General features: G+C 44.5%; 2 protein-coding genes across 3 annotated transcripts in view; one reads left to right on the top strand and one right to left on the bottom strand.

Annotated features, from left to right (window-relative positions):
• LOC120841023 (ficolin-1-like) overlaps positions 1 to 27,968 on the bottom strand; it is a 124,394-nt gene that overhangs the window by 54,787 nt on the left and 41,639 nt on the right. The window lies entirely within an intron of this gene.
• Positions 16 to 14,492, top strand: LOC121834516. 2 transcript variants are annotated; one of them, XM_042288210.1, is made up of 8 exons: positions 2,765 to 2,901; positions 3,846 to 3,965; positions 4,043 to 4,154; positions 7,494 to 7,714; positions 10,005 to 10,071; positions 11,175 to 11,337; positions 13,790 to 13,913; positions 14,402 to 14,492. In XM_042288210.1, the coding sequence occupies exons 1-6, from the start codon at positions 2,830 to 2,832 to the stop codon at positions 11,189 to 11,191; spliced, it is 609 nt and encodes a 202-aa protein (XP_042144144.1). In that variant the 5' UTR covers positions 2,765 to 2,829; the 3' UTR covers positions 11,192 to 11,337; positions 13,790 to 13,913; positions 14,402 to 14,492. The 2 variants fall into 2 exon arrangements, with proteins under 2 accessions (XP_042144145.1, XP_042144144.1); XM_042288211.1 differs by lacking the exons at positions 2,765 to 2,901; positions 3,846 to 3,965 and adding an exon at positions 16 to 71.

Below are 27,968 nucleotides of genomic sequence, written 5' to 3'. Positions count from 1 at the left end.
GAGCACTGCGGAGACTGAAAATTATGTGGGCTGTTCGCTGTGTTGTGGCATTCGGGCAAAGCAAGATCGCGGTGAGTTTGCTCGTGTACAGTCGGCGGTAATAGTTTGCGGGGCGCGGGAGCGTCAGCCGAAATGACTGGTTGCGCCTTCTGCGGCGCGCGGCCGCTCTCAAGATTCACGCTTCGAGAATGTGCTTCCTTTCGTGCTCGAAGCCATGACTTTTTCGCTCGCTTCCGCCCGACGTGCACGAGATAACCGGGGACCGGCGCAAGGTGCCGCTATGACAGCCCTCACGCCGCGCGTCTGCCTCAGCCACCGTGATGGGTGACGAAACTCGCGCATGCTACAGATAACATTTCGCGGCACCTTGCGCCAGTCCCAGTTATATGTCGTGCGTGTCGAACGGAAGCGAAAAAAGCATGACCGCGAACAAGAAAGGAAGCGCGTGCGCATAGCGTGAGTCTTGGAGCAGCAACGTGCCGTGAGAAGGCGCAGCCAGTCTTTTCGGCAGGCGCTCCCGTGCCCCGCAAACTTTTGCTCCCGACTGTACGTCGGCCGATGCTCGTGTCGGTGCACATCTCAATCTCAACTAAACATCGAGCGCCGATTGTGGCTGACTCCATGCATGTAAGAGAATTAATCTACCCGGAACTTCGTGAATAAGAACGAGACAAGCGTGTGGCTGTAGAAGGATGTCGTGACCGGTGGCATACGTACACTGGTTTCCGCACGTTGCTTCTGTTTACTTTATCTGTTGTAATAGCAGTCTTTGTACCGGTGCGTGAAGGCCTCGGTTGCTTCGAAAATCAAAGCTGATACAGCCAGTCTCTTTTTATCCGATGATTCTGTCAAGTCCTAATCACGGCGTCATATATATCTATCTATCAAGAGTGCACGTTTGGTGTTGTTTGCGTTAATTTTACTGCGGAGGACGTTGCCTTTTGTGCGGGATCAGTCTTCTCGTGCAACTTGTCTTCCAAATTTGCGTGCAACAATTTTTGCACCCTCCGATTTCCGTTCTATATTCGGTTTCTTTTCTTGCAAATGTGTTTCAGCCTTAACATTTTGCCGCGGCGCAGCTCTGTTCAGAGAAGAAACGGTCTCAGCACAGCAGGGTGCACGAAGCGCGTCGTGTGTTTAGAAAAAAAAAAAAAAAAAATTGGGCAAGAAACTTTTTTTTTTTTTTTTAAATTGGCTTGTTTTTTATGTTTATACAGCCTTGATGGAGATGCGCCTCAACGGGTAATCGGTCTCTTAGCTGTAGATGAGAACTTTAGCCAGTGCGGTACAACCGCTAACCTGGGATTTTTAACGTGCATCACGCAGTAGTCATCACACGAACGCGTGCCGGTACAAAACTCATACAGATCGAAACGGGCGGGGGCGGCGGGGATCGAACCCAGAGGTTCCCAGCGCAAGCTTTCGCTCCACGCTCCGAGCTGAGACGCGTTAGCCCACTCGGCCACTTCCTCCCTTGGCAAGAAATGATTTGGTAACTGCACCGTAATAAGTGACTGCCAGCAGTGGAAAAAAAAAATATGTTGCCTTATAGTTGGAGTTAAGTCATCTGCCTTATTGTAGTATTTGAGGTAGAAAGGAGAATAAACTAGATGCCTGGGCCGGCTTGCGAGAGGCAGCGTCTCGGTTAAGACTGCTCAAAGAAAGCGCTGCCAAGGCTCGGGCGCGCGTGCGTCTAGGACTCGGTTTAAGCTCTAGCACTAGCCTTGACAGCGCTTTCTTTGAGCAGTCTCAACCGAGACTCTGCTTCATGCAAGCCGGCCCACATCTCTAGAAAACCAATTTTCTGCCCCAAAAGGTGGTAAAAAAATGTGTCACATTACTGTGCAATTGCGAGGCGTTAGCGTGAAACATTTTCGCGGTAGACTGCAAGCAAACAAAAAATGGAAAAGAGCAAGAAAAAAAAAAGAAAAACAAAAACAACAGTAAGTCAAGCGTGAAATGCTAGGGAAAGGAAGGTGGGAGTGGAGGAAGCAGATGGATAGCTGGCAAGGAGAGGAGGAACTTCCCTTCCCTTGCCAGCGTTGTTTACTTACTACTTTCCATGTTCCTTTCCCTTGCCCTTGGCAGCAGTTTAAATCAAATAGCGCTGCGTCGTCCTGGCTTTCATTGCACTGCTCAAGCTATGAATGACAAGGCGCTATACCATTCCAGCCCAGTTCTGTTCACCTGACCTCTCAAGCCAGATGCACAGAAACGAAAAGTTTCACATGACAATTACTGCGGCCATTCATATCACTGCCCAATGTTAGCATGCTAGACTGTAGCTCCTCATGGCTCGGGCAACCTAAAAGAACACGGAAACATAGTTTTGTATGTTAAGACTGGACGGCAAGACGACACGCACGCTGCAGGTGTAGACAGGCAGGTGCAGGTGTTCTATCTTTCTGGTGTAAATAGAAACATTGCCTTCAGATTAACGCAGAACATTGAGGATGGCTGTTTTGTACTTCAGTTTAAACCTGGCTCCTGCATCTGAAATAGCCAGTTTCGACAAAAACTTGTGGTGCTTCATTCAGAAAAACTTGCCCACTAGTCATGAAACCTTGATGATTGCTTCGTCAGTGACACTATGTGGCACACATTACAAGCCAGGTTCTTACATAGTGCTTGGTGGGGACCAGTACAACCTGCAGTTCGGCCAGCTTCTGCATATTGTGGTAGAGTCTGGCCATGAGGCAACTCCACTATTTCTTGTGAAAAAAGCAGCGTCTGCATTCCTCCCAAACTTCAGGCTCTACAAGTTGATAGAATTGGAAGTGGAAGAGCTACAGTTGTTGTCTTCCTCTCAGCTGATGGACATACATCCATATGTCCCGTACAGACTCCTCAACTGTCTTGGGATCAGGCTGCGGAGTTCACTATTGTTCGACGATTTTGAAGGTATGATACCAGTGATTTGTGTGGAAATTACCTTAAATTTAAAAACGGGGGACGCCCTGCAACTCACTTTTTCAGTATGGCACAGACAATTGGAAAATGTAGGCCAAACAAAAAACCTCTAGGCAGGCTTTTCTAGTTTTTTTAAATATATTATATCATTCGTTGCAAGTTTTTACTAAGGTGCCTTCATGAGCAGTTGGCATAGGGTGATGCCAACTGCCTGTTTCCCTTTCCCACACCCTCGTCCACCGCCATTTTGTTCCTAATTGTTTCCCCGTGCGCCGGAAAGTGGCCTTTGTGTCCATCGGTCCTCCTATCTTAGGGGGGAAATGCTAATCCTCGCTCCGTGGGCTCCACAACGCTGCTCCGAACTTGTGAGATAAGGTGCTTGTTTCCGGGAGGGTTATAAGCCCACGGATTATCGCCAAGGACCAAAATGGCTGCTGGTTTGTCGGTGAGTGGTATTACAAAGGTGGCATCACCCTAGCAAAGCGCACATGAAGGCTCCCTCGTTTTTACACCCGCGATGTCTAATAACTTTAATTTGCAGTAGTGGGGAGTAACGTAAATAGGTTTTCATTTGGAAAAGTCGTGAAATTATCAGGGAATATCGTCAAAACGTTGGCCCCACCAGGGAAAATGATCAGTAAAAGTGGAATGGCAATGCGGAACAAATCTAGATGGTTGTGCATGAGCACAGCCATGCCGAATAATGTTTCGGAAATATGATCCTTTGACCCGCAAATGCTCACGGGATTTTATCAAAATAGTCAAGGGAAAACTGGGAAAAGTCGGGGAATTTAAGATCACTAATTTTGTAGACACCCTGTTAAATTGTAGCAATGCTTTACCAGCTAACTTGCACCCTTATTTTTTTTTCTATATTACAATTGTTTTGTAGCACATAACATAAACTTTGCATTTGTACGTTCACTGTTTTTCAGATGATAGTCAAGATCTGGAGCCTTGATAAAACAATAAAGAAACTGGCAGTGGTTGCCACTTTCGACGCCTTAAAGAAAAAGGCCATAGAGTTCGGTATATGCTGCAATGGAGACATCAAGGTTTGTAAAATAATTTCAGCAGTTGAAATTATGTACTTAGCCATTCTTATTCTCAAAATAACATACCCTGTTTCCAGGTACACATGCTGGATGGAACGGAGGTGGACGAAGAAGCTTTCAATTGTTTGAATCAGTCACCTGAGGATGCTACTTACACCTTCATTGCAACAACATATTCTTGGGTGTCAGGCAAGTCCAAGCTTGAATTTACTTTAGGAATGGGGGAGTAGTAATTTTTCAGTTAAAAGCAAATGTGAGGCAAATTATAACGTAATATGAGAAATGAAAAATAACTTCGAAACGCCCAATTTCATAGAACGGAAAAAAAAGAACTTATTTAATTGATAAAGGTTCCCTAGCAAAGTTTCTGCCAATTAGTCTTTATTATGCAGGCAATTAGCAACAGACGTGCAGTATAGAGTTTTTGCTTCAAACGTAACACTTCGATGGCATAGTTAGAAGTTTCAAAGACTGTAACCACAAACTACAAAGAAATGCACTTGGATTATTTTGCTTGGAATTTTAGTTACACAATATAATAACAATATTTATTAATATTCTAGAATATGTCTAGTGTGCAGAAAAGTCAGCTGGTATTCTCTTTCGAGAAATTGGAAAACCTATAGGTACTGTGCTCATTGTGTTTTGTAAGCGAACACATCAAATACATAAAAAGTTAGCTTATTGCTTTTCTCTGACAGAACTCAGATGCACAAGAAGAGAACAAAACAAGCAATGGCACTGGCACCAGTGGTTGTATTCACCGGAATGAATAGCCAGCACTCTTAAAGGCTGACGAATGCAAAACGATTAGGAAGCTGTCCCTCGCTTTCCTCGTTTGCACCCCAAAGAGGAAGAGACACTGCCTCCTCTCTGTGGGGGCTAGTTTTTGGACATTCTGTTTTCGGGGAAGGAGGAGAGAAGAGTGCAAGAGGGAGGGGAGAGAAGGACACTACGGGAGGGATTTCAGCCATGCAGAAAGTGCTCCCTGTGCGTCTGCCTTTAAAGGGGAGTACAGAGGTTCTTAAGAAAACTGAGTTTGAGCCAGATTCCAGCATAATGTTATCCCGTGAATCCTGAAGATGTAACTAAATGCGAGAAAACTCGAGAGACCTTAGGCCGGTCGTTGCGTCATATCCAGATTTTTCGGCCGCCAAGCGCGTTTTGCTCATGTGGGCAGCACATGGAATTGCAAGCTTGCCAGGTATATTACCCTGCATGTGACACTGGTTGTGACGTCTTTGTCTGGCTTTTCTGACAATATCAAGAGTGCACGTGCATAGCTTTGTTGGGCATTGTAGGCACGCAAGAGCAGAAGTTCCGACAAATCTGGGTACGATGTCACGCTCAGAGATGACAGGGCTTTGGCGCTATTTCCAAAGCACTGTTACGACTGCTCCTTGCATCAGACTGAAAAATAATTCCAATATTTGTGATCCTGGGGGCTAAAAGAAGATAATTAAAGTGTTTAATTTTTCGAAAATACAGAACCACTTTAGCTTCCCTTTAAGGCTTGTCGCGGCAAAGCACATTTTTTTGTCGTGAAGCACAAAAAACAGGTCCACATGCCAGTAGGCTCATACGAACGGTGGATCAAGCTTGTTCAAGGGCACATCAAACAGTCGGGTGGTGCAGGCTCTTTAAGGGAAGCCTTTTATATCAAATAACTGGCAAAGATTGATCATCTCTAGGCCTTCAAAAAGACCAAAGGAAAAAAGAAATTACTTGCTTGAGCTAAACGTGTTTGTCAACCTTGCTGGCCTAGTCATTGTTTTAACTTGTTCTCGAACGTTTTGTCAGCTTGTACAGCTAGCTGACACCATCTGACATGATGTTGCGAGGAGATACTTTACAAAAGTATGTCTTTGCAATCGGATGAGGCGGGATGGCGGTTGTTATGATAACGCCAATTTCCTACTTTTGATATGATTACATAAATACCATGTCTTTTATGTGTACCTCCCTCAAGCTCCATTGCTTTGCATCGTTGCTCTGTGATAGAGCATCTTGGTGGCCCGAAGTTTGGATATCGACCTCCTTCAGTTACTGTCGCATTGTATTTTGAAATGTTCCCTAAGTTTAAACTGAATATGGTGCTGCACTGTTATTTTATTATCACTATTCTTTTCTTTGTCTGCCTCTTTTGGAATGATGTTTTGCACTTCGTTTTCAGGTCAGCAGGGGGATGTAACATCAACACAACATGAAGGTGTCGATGTGCCTTTTGGTTCACAAGTTCAGTTTCCCTGGAGCAGCCTTAGCAAAGACGTCATGAAAGCATTGCAAGAGGGGACTCAACTTAACCCGACTGACCGACAAGAAGTTGTGCGCATGGCTGCCGCGGCCTGTCAAAAAGTCAAGGCTAGACCATCTGCACGTGAAATAAGGAGTGCTGCCAGTTACCTTGTTGACAAGTACCCTGGGGCACTTGGGGACCCCACTTCCTGCTCAGCTACGTCAGTTTCTTCTGTAGGCCTGGCCTACAAAATAGAGAACAGGATGGAAAACAACAGAAGAGGATGCAAACGCCTTGCGGAAGCGCTCACTGGTGGAACCATCAAGCTAAAGAAGCAGACATCTCGATCAGCTTACGGTTGTGTGAACTGGCAGCCAGCTACTACGAGTTCTTCACTTCATGAAGTGGAAGCCTCAAGAAAGTTTCTATTGGACGAGGCATTGAAGTCGACATGTGAACAAAACATTTGCCTTCAAACAAAGACCATGACTGAGTGCTACCCCCACATCAGGACGTTCATAAATTCGTCAGAGCCTCCATATTCAGCATTGGATGTCAAACGAGCGTGGCCACTTCTGTTTGTGAGGGAGCACCTCCTTGATCACTTCCATAGGTATAATTTTCATACATATTTGTCCATGAGTTTACTCAGGTTTAGAGTTATTTACAGGGTGTCGAAAAATGCAAAGCTATAGTTATAGAATTGACGACAATGGGAGCTGCAAATTTGACAAAAAAGTGTTCCTTTTATTATTAACCATTATAATGCTCGGGCTTGGTGGCCACTGTTTTAGTTGCATATGGACTAGGGCAGCGTGAGTAAGCAATTAGAATGTGGGGAATATCATTAACTATAAATGTAACTATGGCTTCAATGTTCTGATAGAGCAGTCACAATAGCATGTGGTAGAGGGCAAGAAACATTTCAGCACTGCAGCATGGTGGCACACATGACTGAGTGAATATAAAAAGAAGGCAAATTGGAAACTTGCAGCAGTTTCAAAGTTTTTCCTGGGATGTGTGCTTGAAAATCTTTTTGCACAAATATACTTTTTAAAAAAGCCAGAATATGTTCAGTTCTTTGCAAGAGTCACTCACTCCTAAAACAAACATACACTATTATGCTCATAAAAAGGTGCTTTGAACGACGAATACGATTGCTACTTTCACCATACAGTGGTCCTTGCAGATTTCTTTCCTTCAATATTTTGCTTTTCACAAAAAGGTATTTTGATTACAAAGATTTTGGATATGAAGAGTCAGTGATAACATGAATTTTTTAAGGCTTACAGGTGTCTGTCTGGACGGAAAATTGAGCCTGCCCAAAGATGTCCTCCTCCTTGTGACATTCCTACGTTCAAGCCCCAAAAATGATGCTGCGCTCGAGTGGAGCCTCAAAATCAACAAGGCCGAGGCAGAGTTCAAAGATCAAAACGCAGCAGCTGTCTGCCTCCTCCCATTGCTTGCATCCTACTTTCAAGAAAACCTCGGAGAGCTCTTCCAGTTACATCAGGTAGGAGCATTCATAATAACCAGGCTATTTGTTTCCAAAGACAAATCCTCATGACCCTGTTGAAAATAACTTCCTGGAAGTCTCACACAGGCAGTCAGCATTCCACTGAGAAACTATGCATCTGGAAATACTAAACTGTTCTTCATTTTTTGAAATTTTCAGCTATATCAGTCTTCCTGTATACCGTAACATACCGGTCATGCACCTATGTCCGAATAGGCGCCTACCTAGTGATTTTTAACCATTGGAGCAATGCCTTGTACTCTTTCTGCAGTTTCACTTTCTGAGCGACCATCCCCCCACTTTTTCAGAATTGTCTGCAAAATCTTGTGAACGCTTTCTTGGTATCTGACGACAATGCTGATAATGAGCACGTAAAAAGTGAAATTACTATTGCTATACGAGGAGCCAAACCTTCCTTAATCTTTTCCTGGCTGAGGTGGCTCAACTTATTATACTTGACATTAAAGTGCAATGGGAAGATATGCAACTCTAGGCTGGGTCATCTTATAGTATGTTCTACATAAATATTTCACTAAACCAAAGGGGGAGCGGCGGTGGGCACCCACTCTTGTACCACTTGCTTCTAATGGGTTCACATGATGTTTTGCATTTTTGGGATCGAGTGTTAGAGTTAACACAAAAATTATGCTAGAGAATTAACTAGTGACAAACGTTTGTACTTCCACTTCAACTCCTAAGTTAGGATCATTTGTTTTTAATATTAGCAACTTCCTTGTCCCGCAGGTGTAACAATGAGGCTTTGTGACAGATATCAGCAGATACATTGCTGCTTATTTAACGTTGTTTTTTAGTTGTTATTGAGCGTTAGGACAACAAATGTTTGTAGTTAAAAATGTCCTTAGTTGAGAAAATAACAGGAACTGCATCCTTTAATCTCAGCAAACGCTATCTCCTGTAGGTGGGATGAAGGGCTAAAGGAAATAAGGGTGAGATGAAAATAAAGTGGGTGAGACGAACCTCTTTCACATAAGTGAGGGGTGAATGGAGAATAGCCTTTTGGTATTCCCGAATACCCGTGGGATTAACAGACTCTTTCAAGGTTTGGGGTTCTTGCATGTGTGGGCAGTACCAGGAGTGCGCTTCTGAGACTGTGACCTCGCAGTGGGCGCATAGGCTCTTGTCTTTTTCCTGTGTATGGCGGCTTATGCACCATGTTCTTGTGGGTGTTACATTTTTCTGTTTCCTTGGAAACTATAGTGGTGTGGGTCCGTTGTCTTTTCAGGCGAACCTCTTCCCACCTGGTAGAATTACCATCTGGGAGTGGGTCTAAGTCTTCTTTGAGTAGAGCCGTGAGGTGTTTTCAGTGGGCCTGTTGTTTGGCTTCCTGGGAGAATAGGGGATCCTTTGTGTCTTTTTCAATGAAGGCGGCGCTGTTGTCACCAAGGATGGTAAGGATAAGGGAAGACAGGAACTCGCATGCGGCGGCAGACGCTGTTTCATTTACTTGGGAATGGTTTGGTGTACCAGGAAGCAGTGGATTTAAAGTTGTCGGCCTTCCTGCCAGAGTCCTTTGAATGTGCCCCACACTCGTCGTGTGTTATCTCGGAGCTTGCACCTCAGTTGTTTACGGAGCTTCTGGGTGTATTTTTTATCTTCACCGTGGTTGCATTGAAATTGGCTTGGAGTTTTCAGTCCTTATTTCTCCTGTAACATTGTTGGGCTTGCAGTCCGATAGCACACAAGTTGAGGAGATGAAGGTCGGGGTCTGGGTCGTCTTGTTTGGCTTGGTACTTCTGAGTGGATGTGGCTTTCATTATTCGCTCACCTAGACACTTTTTCAGGTGCTAGGTTAATGAAGCTGATCTGTCATTTAGTGTTGGGGTGCCTTTCTGTCATTAATTATATTTCGACGGGTAGGTGCTTGCTTCCCAAGGCGTCGGAGCAGTTCGCACTCGGGCTTGGATGTTGTGTATGGCACATGTCAAGTCTTGTGGTGTCGTTCTCAGTGCGACGTTTGCCAATGCGAATGGCAGTCTGTTTTTCTTTGAGAATTCATAGATTGGCCTGCTTGGTGGGTGTGAAGACATTGCACTCTCTGTCATTGTCTCGCTTGTATCCCCATATTCGTGCATCTGCGGTAAAGTCGCCGGCCGCGATAAGTTCTTCGGGCATCATTCTTTGCGATCCGCCTTACGTCGTCTTGCTTGTGTCCCACAGTTCTACATTCTGTGGGAATAAATAGACCCATAGATGTATGGTACCTTCACTAGCATTTCGTGCTTTCGTGCATTTCTCAATTAACCACACGTTTTCTGACTTTTCTTAGGTGACAACAGAAATCACAGAGGAGTTTCGTAACAGTCTGCCTGCTTCTCCTGTAATTGTTGCACTGGGTGAGCTTCATGTGTCTTTTCCTCGCATGCTTTGTATTTTTGAAGGTGCTTTCTTTTTTAATTTGTGTTGAATTCTGGAACGACAACCTAGACCGTTTTATCGTGGGTAGTGCCATTTTGAGAGTGAGAGAGAGAAGAGGGGTCAGTGCAGATGACTCCTAGTGACTCAATTGTAGTGGGATACTGTAGTGGTGTAACCAGAGTGCTGGAATACTGCAGTGGTGTAACCAAAAGGTGATGTGCCGATTTTGACCAGAGCTAGATGGACGACCACATTGTTTGGTTTTGGCAGCCTTATCAAGCACCAATGTAAAGCACATGTCCTGGTATTATACCACACTTCGACAATCAATGCTTGATTGATCCAGCAAGAAAAAGAGAAGTTTTTATTTTGGTTTGTGAGTGCAGGTGCCACAAAACGGCATACAACCCAAACAGCAGGTGCCTGTGAGGCATTTGATTGTTTGGGCCTGCATTCTGTGTCTTGTCCAACCCGAACAGCCAAATTTTCTGCTCGTAGAATGTGTGGTCGCATGCGGTCTCCAGTCATTTAATTTCTAGCTAAAGCAATTTAAACGAAACCGACGACTGGCATTGCACGTTGGTATCAGACTTCCATGCTACTGATTCTGTTCATAAACTCAACAAAAAGTGTTTGATTCTGCATGCTCATATACAAATTTTTTGTTTTGTTCAAGCCTTCAGGAGCACTTTGCATAACTTAATGTCATTACTGGGTATGGTTGCTCAACACTATTTAGTGCGACCCTTATTTGGCTTGGCATATAAGGTGTGCCTTATCTGTGATTGTGATGCATCTCAGTCTCAAATCTCAGATATGCGTCACAATCCGATATCAGTGTGCCTACCTATTCAGTGTTCCTGCTGGTAATACCTCTATAGAAGTTTCCAGATGTGAATATGACGATGGTATTTTTTTCTTCATTTAATGCGTGAGCGTTATAAAGCCCTATTAGAGAAAAAGCCGGCGTAGTGGTGTCGGTCGCATGACTTTTCTGGTCACTTGACTAGATAGGTCGATACATCTGATACTAACACATTTTCTCCGCATTAATTACATTAATCGCTTGTTTCCCTTCTAGGCCGCTCACTTTTCTAATGCAGCTGCCAGCTGTTTGTGGACCATGAGGTGATGGTGGAAGATGTGGGCTTTCTGCAAGCTGTGGAGCTCCTTTTCGCCCTTTATTATTGTTTAAACATCCAGTATGCCAAAAGTGCGGGAATCACACTTGAGTTCATTCAGAGGTATGGTTTATTTCCTTCATAATTTTGAGCCTCATGAGAGGCAATAAAGAGCAACTCTGCTGAATTTTGGCTGAGAAAACGATTAGTTCTCTTTATAATCATCTAGGAAGGCTACAACTGAAATCTTTCTGTATATAAAATTGGACCCTCAAAGTTTGACAAGCGCTAATCTGCTAATTTTAGCGAGCGATGTGCTGGCTAGCCAACTTTGGCACTTCCTTCAGATGTGACGTCGTGTTGATGTCTGTTGTATGCACCGGCTTTTTTCTCTTTCAACGCCATCACATGTCCAGTCGGTTCAGACTACACTACCTAGAGTTGACCCAGTGAGTGGGGTAAATCACGTAATCATGCATCTGCCATGGACATGAGTGTGCATGCAACTGACGTCGCTGCTCGCCCTTTGCCGAAGTTTCGGTTTCAATTTGCGACTTGAGTTATAAATAGCAAAGTTGCACAAACAATATTCTACTTTTCGTGAAACAATGTAGAGTTGTTCATGAGTGCTTTTCAAAGTAAGGTCATCCACTATCTTGAAATTTTCTGAATTGAGTAGAGTTGCCCTTTAATTTATCACTGGCTACCCACATTTCCAAGCTCAATTTCAGAGTCCATTATTAAACCACAATAGGTGTTGTATTCACGGACCACAGAATGAATAAAACGTGCTTGGGACGAAGGAGACGACAAACATTTCTTTCAACTAAGAACAACAGGAATGAACTTAAGAGCACTCCGTGCAATTCAGACTGCCAAGAAAATGGAGAGAAAGGGAGGCAGGAAGATAAAAAGGAAAGTGTAAAGTTAGAATTGTAACTCATGCTGTTACTTCACTCTTTTTCTTATTTCCTTCCTTACAATTTTTGACACTTACCTTTCTCTCTTTCTGCCTCCCTTTCTCTCAATTTCCTTGGCGGTCTGAATTGAAGGAAGTGCTTTTAAGCTCATTCATGTTGTTAATTAAAAGAAATGTTTGTCGTCCTTCGTCCGGGTATGTTTTGTTCTTTCTGTGGTCTGTGAATTTTACCAACACACTCTTCAGTTACTTTAAAGGTTGTTATATCTTGCATAATAATTTGATTTAAAAATTTCACCTAATGTTACAATGTGACTATGTTTGATCCTATCCCAGAAATTACAAATAAATATGTCAATATATCTACTATTCCTATTGTTTTATCTTTACTGAATGTGTCATTTACTTATAATTCTATTTGGCATTCAGTTAGAAGGCAGTGTCATAAGCAGTATACATCATTAAATTATTTTTGGCTGGAAACAAATTGGAGCCTCAAAATATGTTTAATATACTCAGCTAATTATTTAAGAGTTTCTTTACTGCACCACACTATTCTGTATTACTCTAAGAGTGTCTACAAGTGATATGTGCAGATGATCTCTAATTCATAACTAAATTTGACTGATATACAACCTTTTCACAACTTTTTGAAGCTTTATTTCTGCATGTTTTAGTAGCATGTGGTTCACGTTTGATTTTGTACCTGAATACCTTTTTCTCGTCTTTATACATGTTTATCAATCATATGTTCTTTCGACAATGGCTGGCCAAAATGTGGCTTCCTAAAAAAAGAGAATGATTCTCTTACAACATTCCTTTTGCCATGTCTGGTGCTTTTAAGCAATCATTAACAGCTAGTTGAGTATTTTAGGTCATTCAACTGTCTGCAATACTAATTATGCAAATGAGTGCTTGCTTAATTACGAGTAGAAATGCAGAGGAGGAATTGCTTTGTGACTGTGTAGGACAACAGACAAATTTTAATGCTGTATTGTAATAAAAGAAATAAGCGCAAAGTAAGTACTTGTTCTTCTGTTTATGTCGCTGCTATAAAATTTACTTTTGTTTGCTTCCAAAGCTTCTCCTAAATGACTCAAATCAATTACATCGCTGGTCTGTTCAATATCTTTTTAAATCAACATGTTTTTAGTGTTTTGTAGGTCTAAAAGTTACATTATATGAATCCTACCCGTTAAGATGTGCCACATCGGGCTTATAACTTCTGAAATATTCCGAGTTCTGTATCCCCATCGCATCTGAGTGAGGGAAGCCTTGAGTGCCAGATTTTCTCCTCTTGCAGAAAAATGACACATTATTACAATTTTTTTTTTGTTCCCTCATTGTTTTATTTTCCTCAAGATCTAGGCATGAATTTGTACCTTGACATATTTTCTTTAAGTGCACAGTCTGCTGGCCTAAATGTAGGTTTTGCTCAGCTTGTTATGGCTTAATTGTTATTTTAGGAACCTTCAACACACTTATACTTTTGAACTGTGCGCCTATGTGACTTTGGTGGCAAAGCTTGGGGCTTTCGACATTACTTGTGCATGTAAAATGTCAGCAAGTACTGATCCCAAATCCTTCACTGCAATTTTTTTTCACTTGTCTGGTTTCTGACCAAATACTTATGGGCCAATCTGCTATTTGTTTCAGATACCAAGTTGGTATCAAACAACATGATGGGTCACGACAGGAGGCCGGGAGGTCGAAAGGAGCTCGGGCAAGAGCAATCAAAGCCGCCACAGATCTTGCTGCTTTTGAGAAAAAATGGAACAGTGTGAGTACATATTTGATTTGGCATGTGTACGATGTGGTATCAAAAGGTTTCCAGTCTTGTTTTGTATTAAAAAGAAAACCACATAGCGGCACGACACTGCATTCACAGGGGTCGAGGGCAGCAACCTTGATCTGTCATGGTGCTGAGCGGCTCAATGTGGCAATGCACAGGCGACTTGGTGCATGATTACAACTGGTAGCAGCATGCAAAAACACACGGACAAAGGGACGAATGCACAGGACTTCGGTGTTTCCTTTTCATTAAACATTTAGTTGAAGTTCAGCGCTCGCCTTGTGCATTTCCTCCCTTTGCCCTTGTGTTTTTGCGCGCTGCTACCAGAGGCTTAGAGCATCGCTCTGTGAGCTTGGGAGCCCCACTGTACAGGTTTTTGTGACTTCATGTGCGTGCACCTCTGCAATTTGTGCAAGTGGTTGTGGTCCTCCCGTAGCCTTTTCAATCATCTGAATATGAATTTGTTTTATTTTCAGCTCATCTGATGATCGATCGGATGCCATGAAGGTTTCTTTATAATTATGTTCTTTTACGGTTTACAATATAGTTCTTCAATTTCAAAACTGCCTCCGTTTTGTCTTGTCCCTTTTTTCAGACACACTACACTTGTTACTAAGGATGTGTCGTTATATTACGGAACTGTACTGCGCTAACTCATGATGCCAGACGTTATCTGTAACCCTCCGTAATACTACCAAGGCCGTAGCTGAGAGTTCACATTATTGTTACCGTACAGCGAGCACACAGCGATAGAAGTGCAGTACGCAAGTACGGGAGTAAGGCTGCAAACTAAACTTGAGGTATGCATGCCGTCAAGCGTTCCGACGGTATTGAAGGCGTAAGGGAAGGGTACGGTAACTGAACTGTTACCGTTACAATACGGCAATGGAAGTGCAGTATGAAAATACGGGACTGAAACCGTACCCTTCCCTTACGCCTTCAATACCGTCTGAACACTCGACGGCTTGGATACCTCGAGCTAAGTTTGCGGCTTTAGTCCTATACTTGGGTACTGCGCTTCTATCGCTGTATGTCTGCTGTACAGAAATGATAATGTAAACTGTCAGCTACGGCTTTGGTGGTATTACGGAGGGTTACAGATAATGCCTGGCATCATGAGTTAGCGCAGTACGGTTCTGTAATATAACGGCACTTTTTTTAACAGTGTACAGACGCAGTGCTTTCGAATTGAGCTCGCACATTCCAGCGCACGACATTTTGGCTTCTGCAGAATATGGCTACTTTTGGGCTACATATATCTCTTGCATTTGGCTAGTTTTAGGCTACATCGTCTGGCATTTGGCGGATTGAGCTAGAAACCACCTGGCAACCCTGGTTCAACTTGTTATTAGTGGAGACGGGAAATGGGCCCAAGAATTCAATTCCGACTTTCTGAAAGGGATGATGTGATGGGGAGATGGAGTGCAGTGTACCAAATGGTTTTGTCGTTGGACTCTTCTTGGTTTGGCATTGGTGACAAGAACGAACATATTTGTTGATGGCACGGTACATTCTGGTCCAGAAGTAGTTGGTTCAGACTCGAAAGTACGTTTTGGAGAAGCCTAGATGTCCGGCCGTTGGGTCGCCATGATTTGCACAAATAACATCTTTTTGAAGCTCTCGTGGAATGACAAAAAGCCAAGGACGTCCTTCCGGTTCGTAATTTCGTCTGCATAGGGTGCCGTTGTGAAGGGCAAATAAACGCGCTGCGCGTGCTGTGCTCTGTGAGGCATGTGGGGTTACCCCAACACGGTAATCAATTATCGGTTTTAGGTAAGGATCAGACGCTTGAGCTGCAGAAATGTCAACTGGTGTCAAAGGTGCTGTCGTGAGCGAGTTTCTTGTGTCTTGCTGAGGAGCGACAACGGTAGCGGGCATCGAGACAATACCTCGAAGCCATCGGCATCGAGGTATTTTTTTCCAGATTTATAGAGGACGGTGAGCGTATAAACTTGCAGTTTGAGGGACCATCGCCCAAGGCGTCCTGGGGGGTCTTTCAGACTGGCGAGCCAGCAGAGTGCGTGGTGGCCGGTTACTATATGGAACTGAATGCCGTAGATATAGGGGCGAGATTTTGACACAGCCCATACAACAGCCAAACATTCGCGTTCAGTTATAGTGTAATTCCGTTCACATTGGGTAGGATTGCTACTCGCGTAGGCGATAGCATGTTGGCTGTTTGAAAATTTTTGAGCCAAGACGGCACCGATACCATGTCCACGGGCGTCTGTACGTATTTCGGTTTCGGCTCCTTCAGTAAAGCGGCCAAGAATGGGACTGTTCGTCAAGGCCGATTTAAGGGACTCAAAATATTGGCGTTGAAGTGGGCCCCATTTGAATGCGGCGTTATTGCGAAGGAGTTGATTGAGAGGTTTAGCGACGTGAGCAAAGCCAGGGATGAACTTTCGGAAGTAAGTGCACAGTTCAAGAAAAGCACGGACGTCTTTTTGAAGTTGCGGAACAGGAAATTCAGAAACGGCTCTGAGTTTGTCGCGGTCCGGGCTGATGCCACTGGCACTGGCTACATGGCCGAGTACTTTCAGTTGTCGAGCAGCGAACATGCATTTCTTTGAGTTTAATTATAAGTGTGCGGAGCGAAAACAACCAAGAACTTGCCTCAGCCGGTGTGAATGTTGATCAAGTGTGGTTGAGAAAACGACGACGTCGTCGAGGTAGCATAGACATATATCCCAGGTGAGGCCGCGGAGAAATGTATCCATCATCCTTTCATGTTGAATTAACCTGAGACTGGAGTAGAGAAGAAACATCAAAACGTAGAAGGGACAGAAAACAGACAGGACGACGTCTCAAACTCAGCTAACTCATTTATTTAGTCCACCTCCTTATGTAGTCTCAATCTCAAGGTCATCTCCACCAACACAAAAGGACAAAGTTAAACAGATCAAGCGCCACAGCCTTCATCACACAATGCAAGAACGTTGACTACATTTACAGATCGACGCGATAAGGCAACATCCACCCACCCCCAAGCTTGAACAAAAGAATCTCTTCCCCTATCATTTTATACACAGCTCATACTTCTGAATCATAACACGCCCTCTTCACAAAAAAAAGGAAAAAAAAACAAAAACACTGAAACGATAGTAGGTAGGTAGGTAGAAAACGTTTATTGAAAACCAAGGACTACGAATAAAAAGATTATCCGCGCCGCAGTGATCATCGGATCTGGCAGCCTCGTTCTTGCGTGATTATGGGTGATGAGGGATGACTGTGCGATGGGTCATGAGGGGTGTTTTCATATGGAGTCCCCCAGATCTGCCTTGGCTACGAAGTCCAGAAGCGACTGGAGAATCCTCGTCCGGCGTTGGGCTTCGCCCTGCTGGTCCGTCCAATCCACGAGTCTCTTGGGTCTTTCTTCCTCAGGTAGCGTCTCGATGGCTTCCACTCTGCACAAGGCTAGAGCTTGGCATTCCCATAGGAGATGGTCGAGCCTGGGAATGGCTTCTGGATCCTTGCATCTCTGACATCGCGGGTCCGGAGGGACCGCGTACGGCTGCGTCCGTTGTAATTGCGAGAGGTTGATGTCGTACTTGAGCCTTGGCGTGACCGCGCCTTCGGTACGGATGCGCCGAAGTTGAACCGTTCCTTTCGCTTGAAGGTTTTCGCCGGAAGCGGGTAGTCCTCGGGTTGCCACTTTTCAGCTAGCTGAATCTTTCGCATCTTGCGACATCTACGAAGCTCTTCGACGGGGTCGTAGCATGCCGAATCTTCTGGCTGTTCGAGTGACTCTTCGCAGTTGGACGCCTGTTGGGATGGCAACTAAAAAATTCTTCTCATCCCGCACTGTGCCGCTGCGTGAGCCATGTCGTTTCCTAAGATCTCCTGGTGTCCCGGGACCCATCGTACACTGATTCTTGTGCCGTGCTCCCGATATAGGCTAAGCGCCGTGTCGAAAAAGGCGTGTACCGTCGGGCTTGCGGTTGCCTTGATCTTGTACATGTTTCGTACCGCCTCCTGGGAGTCCGTATAGATGACGAGGTTTCTCGTCTTACCGGGGAGGTGCCCGTATACTCCCAACGTGAACAGAAGAGCCGCTTCTTCTACCGTGCCCGGTGTGACCTCCGTGCCTCGTCCGCAGCTAGTGGCAATTTCAAAGGGAGTTGCCCCCTCGCCTCTGTTGAAGACTGCTCCTGCGGCATACTCCTTCCCTTTTGTTGCTCCATCGACGTACACCACTATGTTGTGCTGGCTCTCCAAGAGCTCATTGACCTCCTTCTTGTGCTGTTGGGAAACGATAGTAGGGCCAATACACGTGGAGACCCACAAAAAAAAAAAGGTTGTACGGTTTTTTGGAAAATCACAAGCACTTAAAACAACCTAAATAAAAAAAAAATTACACTTTTAGAAAGCTTTTTGAGTTGCTTCCAAACCGTAGCCAAGCCTGACTTATGCAGTTGCCTAGAGGGTTTATCCGCACGGTCTCCCTTACTACTCTCTTTACATCGTTCCTCTCTTTGCGTATTATTTCTGTCTCCGACCAGAGCGCCGTGCAGTTGTTACATTCATTAATAAGTTTTGCTATTTCTGAGTTTTGTGCTTTGTTCTTTACATTTCTTTCATGTTCGTTTAATCTGTCATTTATGCAGCGTGACGTCGGTCCTACATACTTAAATCCACACTCTAATGGTGTCTCATACGCAACCCCAGTCTCGCAACATACGGATTTTTCCGATGAGCCTTTTGCACTCGCTCACACCTGATTGAAATGGCGTCAGTTTACTTAATCTGAAATCCGAACTAAAGACAGTGTCTACTCCAAACTGCCTCGCACTTGCCTTCAGGTTGTGAGAGATGTCACAAAAATAAGGGATTACACCAAAGCGGTTCCTTGGTTTCTGTTCAGTGTCTCTCCTGCCTTTAATAAACAATTTTAATTGCCGTTTTATAAAACTGTCGTCATAACCTACAATTATCAACCTTTTTCATTGCCCTTCTACTGATTCAGTGACATGATGGACACATGACCTTTCTAACGCGTTCCTGACCAATGACTTTACAATCCCCGCCTTTACGGTCTTCGAATGACAACTCATTCTTGCCAAAACTGGTTTCGATTTTTCTTTACCATATTCCCAACATAACCCTCGATTTACGTGAATACGTAAATCGAGAAAACTGCAGAACATTATCTTCCGATTTTTCCAAAGTAAACTTAAATTCTGGAGCCGTTGACCTTATCACAAATTCTATGGTTTCTGTTAGACCTTCCCTAAACACGCATATTAAGATGTCATCTACATATCTTCTTCCTGTTGCCGTACCCGGGGACAACTCCTGTAGATTATCGTGCACTGCGCGATTAAAAGAGTTTAAATGAACTTCTGCTAAAATCGGTGCGACTGATGACCCTATAGAAACACCTTCTTTTTGTATATACTTTCTTCCTTCGCACTCCACTACCGTTGACTTCAGATAAAACTCCAAAATTGTTAAGGAACTTTCTACCGATATACCTGAGCCCGATTGGAATTTAACAAGATTCAACTCCAATGCCTCCTTGACTCTCTGAATTAACCGGGTATTTTCTAAGGAATAATACAAGTTCTTAGTGTCCATCGATAACACTGAACAACGCCTCCCATGATTAAACACTTTGGATCGCGCAGTGCACGATAATCTACAGGAGTTGTCTCCAAGTACGGCAATAGGAAGACGATATGTAGATGACATCTTAATATGCACGTTTAAGGAAGGTATAACAGAAACCATAGAAGGTGTGATAAGGTCAACGGCTCCAGAATTTAAGTTTACTGAGGAAAAACCGGAAGAAAAATCGAAACCAGTTTTGCCAAGAATGAGTTGTCATTCGAAGACCGTAAAGGCGGGGATTGTAAAGTCATTGGTCAGGAACGCGTTAGAAAGGTCATGTGTTTATCATATCACTGAATCACTAGAAAGGCAATGGAAAAGCAACGGCAATTAGAATTGTTTATTAAAGGCAGGAGAGATACTGAACAGAAACCAAGGAACCGCTTTGCTGTAATCCCTTATTTTTATGACATCTCTCACAACCTGGAGGCATGTGCGAGGCAGTTTGGAGTAGACACTGTCTTTAGTTCGGATTTCAGATTAAGTAAACTGACGCCATTTCAATCAGGTGTGAGCGACTGCAAAAAGGCTCATCGGGAAAAATCCGTATGTTTCGAGACTGGGGTTGAGTATGAGATACCATTAGAGTGTGGATTCAAGTTTGTAGGACCGAAGTCACGCTGCATAAATGACATATTAAACTAACATAAAAGAAATGTAAAGAACAATCCACAAAACTCGGAAATAGCAAAACATATTCATGAATGTAACAACTGCACGGCGCTCTGGTCGGAGACGGAAATAATACGCAAAGAGAGGAACGATGTAAAGAGAGTAGTAAGGGAGACCGTGCGGACAAAGTCTCTAGGCAACTGCATAAGTCCGGCTTCGCTACAGTTTGGAAGAACTCAAAAAGCTTTCTAAAAGTGTAAACATTTTTTTTTTGTTATTTAGGTTGTTTTAAGTGCTTGTGATTTTCCAAAAAACCGTACAAACTTTTTTTTTGTGGATCTCCACGTGTATTGGCCCTACTATCGTTTCAGTGTTTCTTTTTTTTTCCCCTTTTTTTGTAAAGAGGGCATGTTACGATTCAGAAGTATGAACTGTGTATAGAATAATAGGGGAAGAGATCCTTTTGTTCAAGTTTGAGGGTGGGTGGATGTTGCCTCATCGCGTCGACCTGTAAATGTTGTCAACGTTCTTGCATTGTGTGATGAAGGCTGTGGCGCTTGATCTGTATAACTTTGTCCTTTTGTGTTGGTAGAGATGACCTTGAGATTGAGACTACATAAGGAGGTGGACTAAATAAATGAGCTGAGTTTGAGACGTCGTCCTGTCTGTTTTCAGTCCCTTCTACGTTTTGATGTTTCTTCTCTACCCCACTCTCAGGTTAATTCAACATGATTAATATTCACCAGCTCGCCTGCACCCTCACGATTTTTTTTATAATCATCCTTTCGAAGGTCGCTGGGACATTGCACAGACCCAACGGCATTACGTTGAAATGGTCGAGGCCGTCAGGTGTGACGAACGCTGTTTTAGGTTTGTCAGCATCAGCGACCGGTATTTGCCAGTAGTCAGTCCGGAGATCCATCGATGAAAAGAAGGATGACCCTTGGAATGCTTCTAGGGTGTCGTGGATCCTGGGCAGCGAGTAGACATCTTTCCTGGTTACTTTATTCAGACGGCGGTAGTCTACGCAGAAGCTCCAGGACCTATCCTTCTTTTTTACGAGGACGACGGGTGACGACCAAGGGCTAAAGGAAGGCTGGATGACTTTCTTCTCCAACATTTCGGTGGCGTGCTGTTGGATCACTTTGCGCTCTGTGGGTGAAATTCGGTATGGTCTGCTTTTCAGTGGGCGTGCTTCTCCAGTGTGAATGTGATGATGGACAACGGATGTTTGAGCAAGGGCTTGGCTGCTGAAGTCAAATATATCAGAATAAGCTTTAAGCAGGGTGGCTAAATGATGTTGGTCCTCGGGAGGCAAACTAGCGTCCACCATCCTTGTAAAGTTGTCACTCATTTCGCGTGCAGAACCGGGTAGACAAGTAGGGGGGTACAAAAGTTCCGAAAGAGTGGCAATGTGGTGTTCCTGATACATGGTCATATTGGCGACACGAGTGTTCCGGGGAAGTATTTGCGACTCCGTAGATGCGTTGGTGAGACAAAGACAAACGCTGCCTTCTACTAGGGACACGATGGAGTATGGGGCGATAATACTTTCCTTCGCAAATAGTGATTCAACAGGTTCCACTAGTCCAGAGGTGCCTATAAACGACGGGTCGGCTGTGAGCGCTACGGCAACGGCAAATAGTGGTGGCAAAAGAAGGTCGTCGTTTGTGCGAAGGGTAATGTTTTTCGAATGGGAGTGATCAGCGACGGGGTCGATGCAGCTCAGCTCTAGTTCGCCTCTAGCGCAGTTTATGAAGGCGTCTGTGGACGTCAACAAATCCCAGCCTAAAATAACGTCAGCGACGCAGTTGGAAACGACGAGGAATACCACAATATAGGATAAGTCTGCAATGAGAATGGACACTGATGCAGATCCGAGAGGTTGCACCAATTCGCCGTTACCCATGCGCAATAGGTGTCCGTTGGCTGGAGTAATTACCTTACGTAAGCGGCGGCAGACATTGTCTGATATGCATGATTTGGCGGCTCCTGTGTCGACCAAGGCGGCGCATGTTTGTCCTGCAATATGAACGTTGAGTGCCGTCCGTCCAATAAAAGGAGGATTTTCGGCAACTTCTGGCAGTGCAGCCTGACCACCGGTGGCACCACAGGCTGCCCTCCTTAGTTTGACGACGGCGTCGACGCTGCGGCTGGGTGGTTGAAGGGTGACACTAATCGGCGGCGCCTGGGGTACGGCGAGGGTGATCGGCCGCGGGGGTCTTGAGGTGTTTGTGAATCGATTGCAGAGCGGCGTGCGTCGGAGGAGCGGCTGTCGTCAAAATCTCTCGAATAGAGAGACGGATTGCCAGGTGCATGATAATAGGCGTTATTATCAATTCGTCGACGGCAGTAACGGGCGATGCGACCAGCTGTGTGACAATAGAAGCACACCGGGCGCTGGTCGTCTGTTCTCCAAATATCGGTGCGTCGCTGTTGTCCTTAAATTCGTCGGGGGGGTTGGGGGCGGTGTAGGAAGGACGTCTGGTAGCGGGGTTGCGTGTCACACAGCATTGGGCAGCAGGGTGTGAGTGCTGGTGGTGCTGGCACGTACGTAGGGGTAGGCGAAGCGAGTGGTTGGAGAGCAGCTCGTACTTCGTCCTGTACTACCTTCCGCATAAATTCGGTGTCGCTCCGTTGGTTTGGGGCGACATCTGACGGTCGTGGTGTGCCGAAGTACGCCAGAAGTTCCTGGCGGATGATTTGCCGAATTAATTTTGGGAGGTCGGACGCCGTTGTGGTCTGTGGGGACACTTCGGGCAGGCGTTCGAAGGGTGCCTTTGTTATGCGGGCGCTCTGCAACTCCTCGTACTTCTTGCACTCTGTAATGAGGCGCTGAACAGTTGGAGGGGATTTTGGAGCTACGATTGAGAATAGCTGGTGTGGTAGCCCTTTGAACAAATGCCGGATTTTGTCTTCTTCGGTCGTGTTAGTGTCGACGCACCGACACAGGTGAGGGACGTCCTCCACGTCCTCCACGTCCTCAATGTAGGACGTGGAGGACTCGGTTGTAGTTTGATACCTTCGGGCAAGTTTATCTTTCGCTTGTTGTTTGCGGCGTTCGGGTTTGCCAAATATTTCCGCGAAGCCGAATTGGAATCTGTCCGAGGAATTTATTTTTTCTTCGTGATTATCAAACCACTGGAGTGCGGTATCCTTCATGAAAAAACATTCGCGAGCTTGAGAGTATTGTCCCACCTGTTATGTAGGCTAGCCCGGTCGTAACTTCTTAGCCAGTCGTTGACATCGGCCTCTGGTGCTCCATTGAAAACTGGTGGATCTCGCTGGCGGTTCTTGATAAGCAGTGGAGCGGGTGGTCCGCCTCGTCCGGCATTGCGTTGCGCGTTGAACGTCCGCTGCGAAGCTCCAGGGTCGATCGCGATAGCACAGGAACCGAGAGGTTGGGAATCGTCTGCACCTCCACCACTTGCGAGGGTGTTTATGAGAGACGTATTTGATGGTGCGATGTGGGAAGACCAGAGGCGATCAATGGCGGAACAGCCGAATCGCTCTCAGCTCGCGTGGCGAAAACATGCAGCGCGCGCCCCTATTTCCCAAAGATGTGCGTCGTCGTCTTCGTAACAATATATATATATATGTGTACATATGTATATATAAATATATCAGGGTGTCGAACCGGAACCGAACCGAACCGAAAACCGGAACCGAACCGGTATTTTTTCCGGAACTGAACCCGAACCCGAACCGTTATATTGTTATCGCGATGAACCCGAACCGGAACTGAACCGGAAAAAAAATAACGGTTACCGGCTCATGTCAAAACGGTTCGGCCACGCGCTGTTGACAATGAATGTGCTATCAATGCCATTTGTTTTTTAAGTGCCGTCAACTGACACACAGCTCGCTTACATATTTTTCTTCTCCACTCAGTCTTAGGAATATAAACGCTGCATTCATGAATCTTGACAAACGCTGCATCCATGAATCTTGACATAGGAACCAGTATTGCGCTGGTCGCGGCTTGCACGGAAGAAAAAGAATTGGAAGACTGTGCAAAAAAAAAAAAAAAAATCGCGTGACGGGATTTCATTTTCCTATAATATCGTAAATCGTAAATGCTGCTGTGTGCACATTTCATAAATCGTTTCTAGAACGCGCGAGTTCTTGAAGCTTGCTTCCATCGGAATGAGAAGAGAAAAGGCTGTGGAGCTTGATAATAATGCATCCGGTTTCGTATAGGCACTTAGAAGCTAACATATTTGTGAGACAGCGAACTCTTCTATTTTAATATTTATCCTATTACGTCCTAATGAAAACTTCTTTAAGGGTCTAATTTGAGTTACCGAAGGCAAATTCAAATAAAGAAAGCTGTATTTTCTCCCCACTGTTCCTTCCATTGCTTACACGCCGAGGTGGCGGGATAGTTAGCGAGTTCTACTTGTAAGTGGGTTTGTAAGGAGGTCGCGGATTTTACAGCTACTGCGTCAGACCCAATTAGATGAAGTCCGAATGCGTAAAAGTCGGTGAGGTAACCTTTGAGTGCACATAAAGAAACCATTCCTGGTAGAAATCCCTCAGCTTTACACTACACTCTAAAAAAAAAAGGGTGTCAAATGGTGTATTCCTACACCCTTTGTCCCATATAATACACCCCAGAATTTCAATTCGACGTACAATGCCCTACAGTCGAACATTGGGCCCGAAAGTTTACGAGGGGCTTGATAGCCGTGTGGTACAACATTTTAAATAGCTAAAGTACGTATCAAAGACCACATAAAGAAAACACCGAGCTTTTACAGTAGGGCCAAGAAAACCCGAATTTTTTTTTTCGTGTTCAGTAAAACGTACATTAGCTATTTCAATAAGTTGTACCCCACGGCTATCAAGCCCCTCGTAAAATTTCGGGCCATCTGTTCGACTGTAGGGCGCTGTACGTCGAATTGAAGTTTGGGTGTGTATTATACGGGACAAAGGGTGTAAGAATACATCTTTTGACACCCTTTTTTCTTGAGGCTGTACGATGTATCCCGTTTCGTATGTGCTGATTTCAGATGTTTTATTTGTAATTTATTTTGATGTTGCAATTTGTCACTTATAATTTCCGAACCGGTTCGCGGATCGAATTAATCGAACCGGAGCTGAACCGGAACAAAATAAATTTACCTGAACCTGAACCGTAACCGAACCCGTATTTTTTTCGGTTCGACACACTGATATATATATATATGGGTGGTTTCATCTCAAATCGTGCAGGCAAAAAGGGTCGAATTTTTAATTTCGATGAAAAAAATATATGTTATGGCGCCGTTTTTAAAAACGCAGTCGCCGCAGACCGCAAGTTCGTCGGAGTTTTTGTTCGCGACTTATGAATTTTTAAAGAGGCCGCGGCGAAAAGCAGTGTTTTTCACACCCGTCGTGGGTCGGATGTTTCGCTTGATCTCCCGCCGTGGATTTTCAGTCCACATTATATTATCTTTTTTAAAGCCCTCTGTGGACACATTTAAAAGGCTCCAATACCATAAAATAATTTTAGGCGTTTTGCTTTTTTTCTGTAAAAATGTAAAAAACGCCCCCTCGGTCAATTGTTGACGAACTTTGACAATTAATTACTGGCGATCTACTTGGGTTACATCAATACTTTTTATGTCCACGGAGAGCCCAAAACACGTTCTTTATATGTATTATAAAATGACTTGGCTGTATAAAATATTCTTTGCGGTACGTTTACGTTAATGTTATGTGAAAACCAAAAAGTACCATTTTTGAGATTGATTTTCTCAAAAAACCCATTTTTTATTTTTTTTATTTTTTGTTAAAATGTAGATGTGATAGTTTTCTACGCGAAAATCAAGTCTAGAAAGTGTATATTTTGTTTGTATGTTTTATATTTAGGCCTCAATATCGGAAAAAAACGTCTTTGTTTTGAAAGACCCAAGTCAGACATTCCGACCCATGCGTCTCTATGAATTGTGAAAAAGTTTTCTTGAATTTTCTTCTGCATTTTGTAATCAATTATAAACGAATTTTGTGGTATTGAATATTTATGTATGTTTTGATAAGAGCGGGAACCACGAGATACATATCTAACCAAATCAGCAGGCCTAGTAGACTTTGAATAACCAAAAGGCACAGACGTTGTATTGTTTCGATTTATAAACCTTTCACAGTAAACTAGCACGACTAGCTAATAGCTGTCATATTACTGAGACAAAGAAAGTCACCACATCCGTCGATATGTTATATACAATTCTTTCCGAAACCAAACACTGGGGGTTTGTTCACCGCACATCGCACAGGTCACCAGGGAATGTCCTTTCACTTCCGTAATACACAAAAGTGGTGAAACAGAAACGGTCCGCAACACATAGAGAGTGTGTCATGGAGAGGGGTAGGAAATAAAAATTAATAAATAGGAATTAAATTGCCCAACTGCGATCTTAACGAAAATTGCGTTAAAAAAATAAAGTATTTAGGTTGGAGTGGTGGCAAGACGATAGGTCCACGCCTGGTGGAGAGTCAGACAAAGAAGTCGACGGCACGTAAAGGTAAAACAAACAAAAAATCAATAATTTAATAAAGACGGGAAAACTCAGCCGCACATGGCAAGAAGATAAACCAACTCCTCCGGGCATTCCCTAAATGGGACGCAACCAAATGCGTGCGAACACGCTCTCTACATCACCGCCTAGGCCGCTACGCCATGACAAAATAAACCCAACAACTGAACAGTGCTACACTCTAAGAAAAAAGGGAGGAGAAAGGTAGCAAAAGCGACTGTTCCTCCTTGTTGCGGACAAGTTGCCCAGAGAAGGGAGGAACGGCAGTTCAGATGAAAGGAGGAGGGCGAGATCCTCCTTGTTCAGTTGGCGCAGGGGTAGAACATCGCGCTACTGACCAAGTGGTCAACGGTTCGATCCCCAGAGAAGTGATTTTATTTTTTTTTTTCTTGTAATGTTTTTTTTTTTTATTTTTGTTTACCAAAACACACATAAACAAACCCAGACCGATGAAAGGAAAATTAAAGTCCTTATTATTCACCGAGACGTTTTCCTCCTCCAGGCAGACCGGAGAAAGCTTTCGCCCTCCCGACCCATCTTCTTTCGGTTTCGTTTTTCGAGCACACCGCGCACGTTGTTTAATAAATTAACGTTGAGTTGATTGAGCTTCAGAGGCAGCGAAGGCCGCCTGTAATTCCGTCTTCTAGTCCAAACGTGCAGAACATTTCGGTTGCATTTACGTTTTTACCACTAATTTTATCAAACGAGCTAACGAAGCCGCTAGAAACAGCGAAGTTCCGGAGCAGTGCCAGCAGCGCTACATACACTGGGTAAGACGGCCGTCTCCGCCGTCTCCAATTTGCGGGACACACGCGGAACTACAGCAGCGAAACCACGAGGAACTGTGTCGACGTTTTCGACGCTATGGAAATCGCGGGAACTGCGTCCAAGGAAGGCAGGTTTTCCTGCCGGTTGCCTGGATGCCTTCCGTGCTGAGTTCGGTTCCGTTGTCCCGTGCCGAGTGCCAACCGGCGTTCAACGTGATTCTTCTGCGTGTCAGCAACATCGTCAACGTGGTTCTGTATTTCTTCGTGTCAGCGACATCGTGATGGCAGTGTTGTGGGTTGTGAACAGAATACTGGAATTATCGCCGATGTGACCGTGTGTTCGCGTATCAGTGGTGTAACAACAAGATGAGATGACGTAAACTGTCGGGCATTGATGCCGCTGGTCGCGCCGTTATCGGAGGGGCCGGGGTGTCGCAGGATGACATTCCGCTTTACATTAAAGAGTTTAAAACCACTTGAGGGATTAGGTGCAGTCGATCGACATGTGGATAGTCATGTTGGAACGCTGGTCTGAA

This window comes from Ixodes scapularis, unplaced genomic scaffold (assembly GCF_016920785.2).
Source record: "Ixodes scapularis isolate PalLabHiFi unplaced genomic scaffold, ASM1692078v2 ptg001274l_1___fragment_1__unscaffolded, whole genome shotgun sequence".
Taxonomy (NCBI): domain Eukaryota; kingdom Metazoa; phylum Arthropoda; class Arachnida; order Ixodida; family Ixodidae; genus Ixodes; species Ixodes scapularis.
The sequence above is the reverse complement of the archived record's forward strand: the minus strand, read 5'-3'. Positions and strand labels throughout refer to the sequence as shown.

Bases quoted from the DNA above. Each gene is read 5' to 3' on its own strand.
- LOC121834516 (XM_042288210.1), top strand. From the start codon at position 2,830: ATGTCCCGTACAGACTCCTCAACTGTCTTGGGATCAGGCTGCGGAGTT. The intron at 2,902-3,845 runs GTATGATACCAG...ACTGTTTTTCAG, and splicing joins ATTGTTCGACGATTTTGAAG to ATGATAGTCAAGATCTGGAG. The intron at 7,715-10,004 runs GTAGGAGCATTC...GACTTTTCTTAG, and splicing joins AGCTCTTCCAGTTACATCAG to GTGACAACAGAAATCACAGA.